The 12,493-nt window shown below is 40.0% G+C and overlaps 1 protein-coding gene across 3 annotated transcripts in view; it reads right to left on the reverse strand.

Moving 5' to 3' along the window:
- The window catches only part of ARHGAP15 (Rho GTPase activating protein 15), a 325,074-nt gene that overhangs the window by 256,998 nt on the left and 55,583 nt on the right, over positions 1 to 12,493 (reverse strand). For all 3 annotated transcript variants that reach the window (XM_085584122.1, XM_085584123.1, XM_085584125.1), the window contains one exon: positions 9,919 to 10,008. In XM_085584122.1, coding sequence (XP_085440248.1) covers positions 9,919 to 10,008 — 90 coding nt within the window. The remainder of the gene's footprint in view (positions 1 to 9,918; positions 10,009 to 12,493) is intronic.

A 12,493-nucleotide genomic window follows, 5' to 3' on the forward strand; every position in this document is an offset into this window, starting at 1 on the left:
GTCTTTTACAGATGCAATTGCAGATGTAGTGGCTGAAATTCCTAGGAATTTTTTTTGCCGCAAATCAGAGCAAAGGTTATGAAAGTAAAAATAAAAATAAATTAATTAAAAAAATACAAAACCAACAAAAAAACCCCAAACAATAAAACCTCCTAAGAGTAAAAAACCTCAGCACTTCAGAATTCAAGCAATCCAGCTCTTGAACTCAATCTCAAATTTTTAACAACTTCCATAATCCACATAAAAATAGTCTCTAACTGGGATCAATCGCAGGCGCATCCTCAAAATCAATAAACTTGAGGAGGTTTGAAAAGTCAGGGTCCCTGGTGGAAAACACTCTTGTGGGTTTTCCTTTTATCTGGGAACCACCTTAAATGTCTTCTCAGGCCGACTGGTCTTGCATTACCATTTCAAAAAAGTCTCCCCATGCCATTAGTGGTCCATGAATCACAGTTTAGGAATTCCTGCTCAGCTGAAAACCAGAGGTGTTGTATCTAAAAGAGAGGGCAGGTCACTGCCCTGCTCCCCCCTTGCATTTAAATTGACTCCCATTGTCCCTATATAACACCTTCAAGCATCCAAAAAAACATCCTGTCCGAAAGAAATCACTCCTACACACAAAAAAAAATAAAAATGTGAATCCCAAACCTCTCCTCTGGCATCCCTCTGCACACAAATTCAGAGAGAGGACAGCCAAGGCTCGCCATGCCCAGCCAATTCCAAATATCTGCCTCAGTCGTTAAAGAGAAACACAAAAAAAATGGAGTCAAGTGGCTTCGCCAAGATTTTAAAAATAGTAGTGGCTGAATACAGAAATACCAGCACCAAACATGTAAACAAGTCAGATTTGATTATCTCTGAGTGAGTTCATTTAGGATTCATTTTTCTCTTTTTTTTTTCCTCCCCAAGAGTTTGATAAATTAAGGGAATGGTTTGGCACCTATCAAAATACTTTTTTTTTTTTTTTTTGGTTAATATTAGCTTATATTAAGTTAAAAAAAAATAGAAAAATCATAATGCTTTTAAATTAATTTAACTATTTTCCATTAGGAGAAGCACTAAACCTTAAAATACTAAAGAAGCAGGAAAGCCAGTCTTCTTTTGCTTTTCTTACGTTTTTCTTGCTGCTGTTGATTGTCAGAAAATACCATTTTCCCTGGGTGCACAAAACACAGCACCAAGGGCCACAATCAGATCAGAGGTGCTTTATCAAGTTCACCCTGCTGACCATCTGTAGCCATAATTCTCATTACATATTTTATTTTGAACCACCTTGTCCTTGTGAAGCTATTTACCTTTTCCCTACCAGCTGATCAGAAGAGAATCACTATTTAAAAACATAAATTTACTACCTAAGGAAAAAATCAGAAAACACAGGTCTATGGGGATTTATTCATTTAAGAAAATAAATATTAGTTGGTTCAGAAACCAGTTAAATAAATGTTTATTACAGGATAATTTGAGTTGGAAGGGAAAGGCCACCTGTTCTAACCCCCATGCCCTTCCTCTAGAGCAGCTACTGGTCTGAGTTACTCAACCAGGCACCGATTTTGGCTGAAAGAGGTTTTTAAAATGCTCAGTGTCAACAGAGTGCCCTGTAGGATGAGTCCATGGGGGAAAGAAGAGCCTTGGTGGCACAGTGGGCACAGACTGGGTTGCCTTCACTGCCCACATCCCTGTCCTCGTTGCTGTTCACATTTCTACCCACTTCCCTGCCTGCATCCCTGCCCCCTTCCACTGCCCGCATCCCTGCCTGCATCACTGTTCACATCCCTGCCAGCATCTACTGCTCAGCTTCCCTGTCCTTATTGCTGTTCACATCCCTGCCTACTTCCACTGCCTGCATCCACTGCCCTCATCCCTGTTCTCATCCCTGCCTGCATCCTTGTTCATTCACTGCCCTCATCCCTGTTCACATCCCTGCCTGCATCCTTGTTCATCCACTGCCCTCATCCCTGTTCCCATCCCTGCCTGCATCCTTGTTCATCCACTGCCCTCATCCCTGTTCCCATCCCTGCCTGCATCCTTGTTCATCCACTGCCCTCATCCCTGTTCACATCCCTGACTGCATCCACTGCCCTCATCCCTGTTCCCATCCCTGCCTGCATCCCTGTCCATCCACTGCCCTCATCCCTGTTCACATCCCTGCCTGCATCCTTGTCCATCCACTGCCCTCATCCCTTCGTGCATCCCTGTCCATCCACTGCCCTCATCCCTGTTCCCATCCCTGCCTGTATCCACTGCACTCATCCCTGTTCCCATCCCTGCCTGTATCCACTGTTCCCATCCCTGTTCCCATCCCTGTTCCCATCCCTGTTCCCATCCCTGCCCGCCCGTGCGCTGCCCACGAGATGGCAGCAATATGTTTATGAATAATGCAGCAGAGGCTGCAGCCGCATTTCTCATGCGGGAGCTGCAAACGCCGCTCGCTCCTTCAGCTGCGAAACCAAATAACATCGCGGGAGCCCCCTCCTCCCCTCCCCAACTGCACAACCCTCTGTGAATTCGGCCAAAAAATCAAAAAACTAAAAGAAACACAATGGGAAGAATAAGCTGCTCCGCTGTCACGCTGCCCGGGTTGCTTTCTCATGTAGGCTTGTATGACAAGGTGCCTCCTCTGCTCTCACAGATTTGTCCAGGTCCTCGTGCTCAGCCGTGCTTCTGTCCCTGACAAAATTATGTCACACGCACATTAAGCATTAACTGCTGCTATGTCTTATTCCTGCAGCACAGAAAATGCCTGTGGCTTGAAATAAATATTTTCTTTTCTGATGGACAAATAACATCTGCACTGGTGAAAGCTGCAAGCGTGGCTGTCACAGGCTAAGTGATTCGGATAATTTCTTGAGAAGCACATGTGTATGAGCACACGCAGACTCCCGTACCTATCACAGGCACTCACGTATCAGCACTTGGATTTGCCAAAAGATGGGCTCTTAAAAAGCACACTGAGCTATTATAACCATCACTTTTAGCAGACTGGCTTCTGCACACACGTAATGCCGGACTGGGGGAATACAGATCGTGAGTTTTGAAAATCAGCCTGGTTTCATGGAACATTTAGGCTTGCTTTTCCATTGGATTTTGGAGTTCTCCAGCACTTTGGGAGGCCGTGGCCTGCAGTGGGTACCACACAGAGGGGATGTGCAGTGCCACAGACCAGCAGCACCTCAGCACCCTGCTCAGGGCAGCTTCTGCTCCAGCCAGGCTTTCAAGCCTTTCCAAGACCTCCATGAGCTGTTGAAGTTACACTTTTCAAGAGATTCTTTTTTCCTGAATTTTTTTTAAGACAATAATGGAAAAAAATAAAAAAACCTGCCTAGGTAATAGCATATTTAGCTACAAGTCAACCAAAGTTTTTTTTTTTGAGAAATTTTAATCTTATTTCATAAAGCCAACTCTAACAGAATATTGCTTATCAGGAGTGGACTATTGCTGAAAAGTAACAACTTTTTCACATCATTAAAAAGTGGTGATTAGGATTTTAAATAACAATAATAATAATAATAGTAATGTTCTGATTCTGTAGCCACAAAATACACAAGGCCTTTTTGACATAACTGAGGGGTTTCTGCTACCCCAAAGAAGACTTAGAAACCACAAGTAAAAGAAACAATTTAACTATAATTTTGTGGCACCTCTAACTTAACCGCTTGGCTTGTCCTTTTTATTAATAATCTTGCTGTTCCTTGAAATCCTTTAAATCCCATTACTGAGGTTAAATGGAGAGAGAATTTCCTTGAAATTCTATTTACAGAGGTTGAAGACTCAGTTTCCCAAACTTGTTAAAAGCACAGTCCAGTGCCCTCCTGTTGATAGCTTCTCTATTTCCAAATTTATTATAGCTTGAATATTGAAATATCAGAATATTTAAATATTTTTGTTTATGCTATAGAAATTTTTTTTAAATTATTTTTGTTAAGGTTTCCTATGCTAATTAAGTCAAAGAACCTACAGTTTGTATGTTCCTGTCCTTGTGTAAAGCTTTGCTTGTATCACTCTGTCACTTTTTTGGGGGTGAAACTGACTTTATTACCTGATATTCCTTAGAACATAAATCACATAAAGAATTTCTGTGTCCATTACTGAGCAATTACTGAGAAATCTGAATTCTGGTTCATTTGCCATATGTTCTCTTTGGGCTAACTGGAGTAACACCAGATTAAAGAGAGAGAGACACTGGTGAGAGAAGCATGACCATTCCTCATCCAACACTCTGAAACAAGGGTAGAACTGTAGATTCCAGAGTACTCCAGGCTCTTACTTCTCAATTAGATAAAAATCTTTTCCTTTCTCAGCTGATTTTCCTGCCTGTTGTGCTCTTTACTAACCATGAACACCTCAAAACCACCTTGGGTCCCAAGAGTAGCTGTTGTCAACACAGGTGGTTACAGTTAAATCTGCCTTTTCATACATAAAAAATAAATAACAAAAAATAAAATTGCCAAGGATCACTAAAGGTCTCTCCTCCTCATCACCTTAAAATATAATTTTAAAGTCTTTAGAAGCCAAAGTGACTTCTCAATTGTTTAAAGTTTAAAATGTATATTATGTACAATTTTCTGTTTTCTGCAAAACTTTCCTCACAATCAAGGCTGGTTTTCCTCTTTCACTATGTACTATCACTCTTACTTTTGTGTTTTGACCACCAAAAAATACAATAAAACTTAAGAGATGCTAAAAATGAAAGAAATTAAGAAAAGGACAACTGAATTAATTAAAAAAATAAAAAAGCATTAATGGGTTTTGTTGGATTTAGGTCATAACAGAAAACAGACATGTTGAAGGCAGAAGATTATCTGCATTCATTGATTAGGTTTTACTGAATATTTTGCCAGTAAGGTCACTAACAAGCCACTTAGAAGAGAGAACTAGAACCACAATTGTGGGGCTGTCCCACATTGCTGTGTTCAAGATCTCCCTCTCACAAGAATAAAAAGCGTATTTATGTCAAATCAGAGGATGGTTTGGATTGGAAGGAACCTTAACTGGACTCATTCCATGGGCAGGGACACCTTCCACTCCAAGCCCTGTCCAACCTGGCCCTGGACACTTCCAAGGATCCAGGGGCAGCCACAGCTTCCCTGAGCAACCTGTGCCAGGGCCTGCCCACCCTCACAGGGAAGAATTCTTTCCCGATATCCCACCTAAACTTCCCTCTGGCAATGGGAAACAATTTCCCTTTGTCCTGGAACTCCAGGTGCTCAAAGTGGGGGAGCCACCTCCCTCAAACTGCTGGCCACGCTTCTTTTGAAGATGAAAACCATTTATTGGTTCTGTGTTTTTCTAAAAAAAAATAATTTTAAGTTTTTTTAATTAAATAACCTCTTTCTGATAGCACCTAATGATGGTGTGATGTGGCCAAGTCTTTTAATCAGGCAATAACATATTCAGGCCTCTGGGATAGAAATTAAACCCCAGACACAGCAGTGAGGTCCATAAGTGGACAAAATGGTATTTTAAGATCACAAGAGGTCCCTCAAACAGATTCAAAGCAAAGGTTCCTGCACAACTCAGAGTGAAAGCAAGAGCCCTCTCAGGCTCAGGAAATGGGACTAACCCTGGGATAGGATTTGGGTGGGAACAGGCTCCAGCTGTTGATAAGGACCACCACAACACTGCAAGGTGCTTTTTTACATTTCCCTCCTCTGTGCAGTATTTATGTTCAAAATCACACAAAGAAACCCAAATACCAATCCCAACCCAAGCCCCTCCACGTCGTGCTCTCAGTGCTTCCTCTAGAGAGATTGTGGAAACAAAAATGATCCCTCCCATGGCAAAAAGCAGTGACTTAAACCATTCCTGAGAGGCATCCAGACACTATCCTGATCCTGTAGTATGTAGAACAAAATAGCTTATCATTCAGATTACTCGCTTGGACAAAGCTGGAGAGCTTCAAGGACAAGGGAGTTAGCCAGGATCAGCGCCATAAACGTTATTATATATGAAACAGCTGCAAGATAAATTCATATTACACATAGGTGCAGTTGTACTTTCAGCTGTCTTGCTGGTCGAATACTGTAGGTCTTATGCAGCTTTCTCTGTTTGTAAAATACACTTACACTTCTTAGTAGTGTAGGATTGAGTTACCCCAAACCTTACAGCTGCGGTGCATGGAAACACAAAACGGTATCACACCACATCTGTGGCAAGAGCCCAGCCATAGAACTCCAGAAATTCCTCATATGAAACCTTCCTAAAAGTGAACTCTGTGAACAGGGTAAAATTATTACTAAAGAAACAAAAAAAATGCCTGTTAGTTAAATGAATGGTGCTATTAAGAGAACAAAGCAGCCTCATCGATTAATAAATATGCTGCTCGCGACCTTTTTTGTACTTTTCACCTCTCTCCTGTTTTTCCTTTTCTTTTTTGAATTATCTGAGTGTAATCTCCCAAAACCTCTTCAAGGAAATAGTGTACAACCACAGGACTTTGAATCCTCAGAATTAAAAATCCAGAGGTCAAGAGCACATCTTCCATGGAGTCTGGGCTGAATTTCAAATGAAAAAGCTGTTTGACTTAGAGTAGAGGTTGAGTAAAATAGGGGGAAGAATAAGACCCAGTTGAAAAGTTTAGCAAAAGTAGGAAATGTGGAATATGGGGAAAAAAATCTGCAAATTCGCCTAGTTACTAGTGTTTCAAATGCCATATCAATACTGTCTGAAAAGCAGCCCATTAAGTTATTTTCTTTTTTGATAACTCACATCAAAACACACCTACCCAATATCAAACTAAGCCAAAAAAAGGCAAGAGGAGAACAACAAAGTGACACAGGCACTGTTTCTGTTCCAGTTGCTGACTGACAACACTGCCATCCCTTAACATGGTTTTATTTAGTTATTACAACCATCTCTCTGTAAATGACACTTAGGATTATTTAAGATTATGTTGTAATCCTTTTAATCCTCAGTGCTTTAAATTTCAGGCTAAACACCAAAGAGCAAACTAGCACTTAGCAGAAATATTTAAAGCATGTGATTTGAACATAAATCTTCTTTTATTCAGCACTCCTCCGATGAAGACCTAGTGCATCACATCACTCAGCCTGCAAGAACAAACAGCACCGTGTCTCACTGCAAGCTGCTACCTTACCCCACACCATGGGAAGCTGTTTCTAACCTGGTCTTTTCCTTGGTGCCAGCTACACCATCAATAATATAAATGAAGGGAAATCAGGAGGTTATAGTCTATGAGATGTGCATATTTTCAGTTACCATTAAGGAAAAGTTGAGGGGAAAAAAAAAACCCACATAATGTGTTCATCAAGAACAGAAATAGATTGCATGCACAAATTGGATAGTGTGAGACAGATCAGACTTATCCTGTTAAAAAGGGAGTAGCTCAATTAAAATGAGAGGAGTAACACTGCTGAGAACATCATGATCAAGACCAGAAACCCAAATCTTTCTGCCTGAATATCATTCACTTGCAGTTCCCTCTTTTTTTTTTCTCCCTGCATCGATCATGTTTCTAATTAGTTTTTCTTTAAGATACTCCTATGCTCCATCTTCTTGCTGCTATCCATTAACTGTCATCTGCTTATATTTTAAATCCAAGATTTCCTTCTTTTTCTTCAACCCAAAATTTCAATAGTCATTTTCCATTTATGATCTATAATTCATGAACTCAAATTGAGCACCCTGGCTAAATCAAACTCAAAATTCCGTACCTACTCCTAATACAACACATTAGCACAAAGCAACCACTGCTCTGTTTGAATGAGAAAATAAGACTTTATTAGAAAGTAATGAAACAAAATGCCAACTATGTTTTGATGGGCTTTGAAGATATAATTATACTTATTTCTGATCATTTCAGAGTTAAGCAGCTAATGTATTTAATCAAATAGCAATGCAATGCATCTATATTTAGGTTGGGGAAAAAAAAAAAGCATTAAAGAAAGCCACCCATGTTGTTTTCATTTGAACAAACCTATGAATAAGTAGACACACACTATCAATTTTATTCCCACCCACGAGGAATAGCTCAAAAGTGTTTCCTGAAATATTCAGTTTCCAGGTACAAACTGACCTCTCCGCTTTCGAACTCGCCTTGGATTCCCTCCAGACTATCTCACAAATCTTCGCTCCCTCTCCAGTCCCCTTCCCACTCTTTCTGCTCAAGTCTTGTTCAGTCCCTTCCTTTCCCAAAATGTCACCACTACTGGTGCCAAAGCCTTCTCCTCTTTCGCTCTTACCATCTGGCACAATCTTCTTGTAGCTCTCTGTCTAAACAATGCTCCATCCCTTTTCAAAATGTGTCTCAACATATGTCCTTCCTCCCATGCTTTTACTTCTTAATGTCTCTCCCACTCACTTATTGGCTTGATGAAGACACATTTTAATGGGTTCAAACAGTAGTGCATGAGTTTCCTTTCTCACATTATTCTGATTCAGTTACACCTCACACGAACAGAAGTGAGAAGAAAATGCATTGCAGAGCCTTCCTACCACCAGTTTGGTAAATCAATAACAGAGCTTCGTTTGTCTTTACTTTGGAAATGTATTAGCTCAAATGAATCACCACCCTGAAACGCATTTCCAAACAGGAATTTTGCTTACTGTGAAATGTGAAATAAACCCTAGAAGCTCAGAAGGCCTGTCAGTGTGCTCAGGGGGTTGCAGGAGTGAAGGCTAAGGTTATACTTAATCACATTCCAAGTGAAAAAGCTGAAGATTGACAGCAAAAATGAAAATATTTATTCTAAAAATACCTAGGAAATTACAAAGCCCCAAGTGTTGTCTCAAGACAACCTGAAAGATGTGGGGGGTATAGAAGCATAAGTCTCGCTGTCTTGGAAAAGAGGAATATTTCTAAATATTGCATGTGCTTAGGAAGATGTCTAGAAAAATAAACCTTGAAAAAGCCTCTGTAACACCCAGTTGACCCAAAGAGATTTCTTTTTAAGAAGCCATGTACAGGCCCTTAGGGGTTTTTTTTATGTGTAGCTTTTTTTTTCCTCCATCCCAGACCCAGACACAGTTGGTTCCTCCAGCATGTTTCATTGGTCATGATGCCAAAGGACTCTCTGGCAACTAACAGGATCTTGACCCTGACATGTTCCCTTCTGTGTCTCTCCCCCTTTTATTGCTTGTATTGTTAAACATTTTAAATGTTAGAACTCTGGGAAACAACTTGGCTCATAGAGAATAATATTTTGATGTGGCTTGATGCAACATTTAGTGAAACAGAAAAAGACAACAAATCCTTTCTACTGATATTCATGGGAGCTGGATTATGTCCAAAACCTGAAGATGTTGCAATAAACTATTTTAGCCCCTAGGTCCTGGAATGTTAACCTTGCAGTAATGCTTTTCCCCTCCTTTCATCTTCTTGGGCCTTGATCCTCCCTTTCAATTCAATGGGATTTGGATGAAGGAATTAAATAATATTATTTTCCATCAATGAAGAATAGTCCTGTGAGAAATACATGTCCTTCTCTGCTAGCCCTGACAGAGGCAAGCTTTTAAAATCCTCCCCCTCCCCTTGCAGAAGTGAACCTGGGTCATCACCGTCTGAGGACCCTGAGCAGCAATAAAAATAAACAGAGAAACCGCACTGCGCTGGAGCCGTGCTTGTATAAGCAGCTTGAAGAAGTTGTGTTTATGGAAGTCCTCTAGGTCAAGATTCTAGGCCTGAACCCAAAGCAATTACCTACTAAGTTTTAAAAACAAATTGAATATAGAGCATTAATCAATAAATCAACAGGTTCTCAAGTGTTTAGGAGACTCAGTCATCAGAAATCCTTCTCTTAGAAAAATAGTAAACCGATGCTGGATAAAGTGTTACACTCCTTTACTGGTAAGAAAAATGCTGTATTAAATCAGGATCTAGTTATTAAAACCAAGGAAATAAAACCTACATACATCTTCACAGAGTTCAGACTCAAATGAGCAGTGGAATGCTTTGCCCCTTACCTGAAAGACATTCTTTCTGCTGGATTTCTCTGAGGTCCACTCAATGCGAGCACCACACAAATCCACACACTCAGGTTTATATCCCGGCTTCTGGAAAGGAAAAGAAAAAAAAATCAACATGAATCTGGCCTGACTTTTCACAAATGGGGACAGTTATCAGATAAAACAAGAATAGATCAAGTTAAAGTGACAGGTTGTTGTAGCACAGCTGCTGATATTACTGAAAAGAGTTCATTATATTCCCTGGTATTGTTAAATAATCACTCTTGGGGTTCTTAGTTCAGAAATTAGGTTCTTATATTAGAACATGATTTTAAAAACAATTAAATGGTTTAAAAAACAGTCTAGTGTAACATATATAGTAGATCAAAACACAAATGCAGACACATGGACCAGCTATTTTCAATGCTTACTTTGCCAAACCTCTTGAAGAGTCATTGAGTTTAAAGGAAAAATTTTGTGGGTTTTCCAAATGCAAACTTAAACTGATGCAACTGGAAAGGACAGAAATTAGACAAGAACATACATCGTATCTCTAAGACAAGCTATCTCCTTTCTCCAAACAAATTATCATTTCTTGCTACTAAAAAAAGAAGAAAAGGCTTCGAGGGCATGTGTGACACCCAGAAAGAGCTCAGCACAAGGGCTGATACTTCTCAGTGTCAGTCCACGCATCCTGGAGTGACACAGCTCTGCCTCCCTGCTCCTCCATATGGATGCAAGGAATTCAAAGAGCAGATTTGTTTGCCTGTATCATTTACGTTGCTGGGAGTTGGTGTAAAGCACAATAATCCTCATTTGCCATTGAAGCTCCTTCTCCAGGGACTTCTCCAGAGACTGCCTGTGCAGCAGTTCTGGCAAAGCCCATGTAGTTCAGAGTAGGCTTTGTAGATTGGGTTGCTGCACATCCTACTCAACAGCAAAAATACTACTGTTAAAATAAAAAGCACCACTAACTGCCTTTTGGGTAGGGGATGGAGTGATACCCACATAGTTTAATTAATCAGCTTGATGCAACTGTTTTCTCTGCTGCTCTTAAGCCACAGTTACCCTAAAAATGTCATTAGTGATACAGAAAACAGACTTTATGGAGTTAAGAGTGGCCAGTCCAGCACCAGCCACAGACTCAGCTTTCCAAAAACTACTCACTGAATTTCTCTGATGTCGTTATTAAAGGCTAAAATATGTGTGCTCTCCAGGATGCCTTTGAGATGGGAGGAAAAGAACCTATTTAGGTTAAAAGAAGCAAAGAGATCCTGGTCAAGTGATTTGCAGGCATAGTGTCTGGAAGTTTTCAGTACTGGGACTGTAATTATGCTTTCCATTTGCCAAACCATAAAACCACAATGGTTAAGCTCCACTGAAACTGACAGTCCTGTGTGCCTTTGTTCCTTTTTTTTATTATTATTATTATTTTTTTTAATAGAAGAAATATACTCTTCAAAACAGAAGGATGTCCGTGTGGTTAAACCACTGGAAGAAAAGAACTTGGATTTCTTTTTCCCCACCTCTGCCTCAAATTTCCTGCCTGGCCTCTGACAAGAGCTTAGTCTTTCCAATTTTTTAATAGCAGATCAAAACTGCAGCATTGAGACTTGATTTTGAAAAAAAAAATGTTGGGAAATTTAGTCAGCTAATATTTTCATGGCAAAAACTATGAAGTTGGGAAAAAACCCAAGTACCAATATATTAATTCAATAAATATTCAAATTGTAGAGGAAATGAATGAATTCTCAATATTCCAATACTTTTATAAATAGGGCTATGAGGTTTAGATGATCTCCAGGACTCCATGCAATGCCCAGATCTGCACCAAACAGACAGCTCTGCAACCCATCAGGAGCACACAAGACAGGCCTCTCAAAGTGGGCAATCTTGCTTTCTTTGAAAAAAATTACCCACAAGGACAGTTTGAGTTGGAAAATACTTTAACAAAGAGGCACAGCTTTATTCCACCAGCAGAAATAGTTGAGAAATTTTGAAAACACATGATGAGATTAAAAGAAAAGATTAACATGTAGACAAAGAAACAGAAAATATTTTTTTTTGATAGTGAACATTACTGGGCTACAGAATATTTTCCCCAGGAAAACTGCCATGGAACACTGAAGGGAGAAAAAACAAAGAAAAGCCTAGAGAGGTGTTGCAAGAAGATGGAATAGCGAACTCAGTAGTATCTCTAATTTATATTATTGTACAAAAATATTTGCAACAGCAGAAGCTGGACCCTTCTGTGCACCCAGTGAACACACAATGCAATTCTGCTGCTGTTGCAGTACTCTGGAGTATTTTTTTTACAGCTCAGATTTTAGAATAAGCAGAAGAAAAGTACAAGTATGTGCATGTCTCTCTCCAGAAAGGATGGATGCAGGCTTGTGGTGTGGGAAAGATGAACAGGCTTCTGCTATGTGCAATCATTATTTGAGTCAGTCTCTTTCTCTAGGGGAAACAAATATGAATTGAGCAACCTGGTCTAGTGAAAGGTTTCCGTCCCCGCAGCAGGGGAGTGGAACAAAATGATCTTTAAGGTCCCTTCCAATCCAAACTCTATGATTCTATGAAAACATCCTTTGGA

This window comes from Lonchura striata, chromosome 7 (genome assembly GCF_050655825.1).
Source record: "Lonchura striata isolate lonStrDom1 chromosome 7, ASM5065582v1, whole genome shotgun sequence".
In the NCBI taxonomy this organism is placed as follows: Eukaryota; Metazoa; Chordata; class Aves; order Passeriformes; family Estrildidae; genus Lonchura; species Lonchura striata.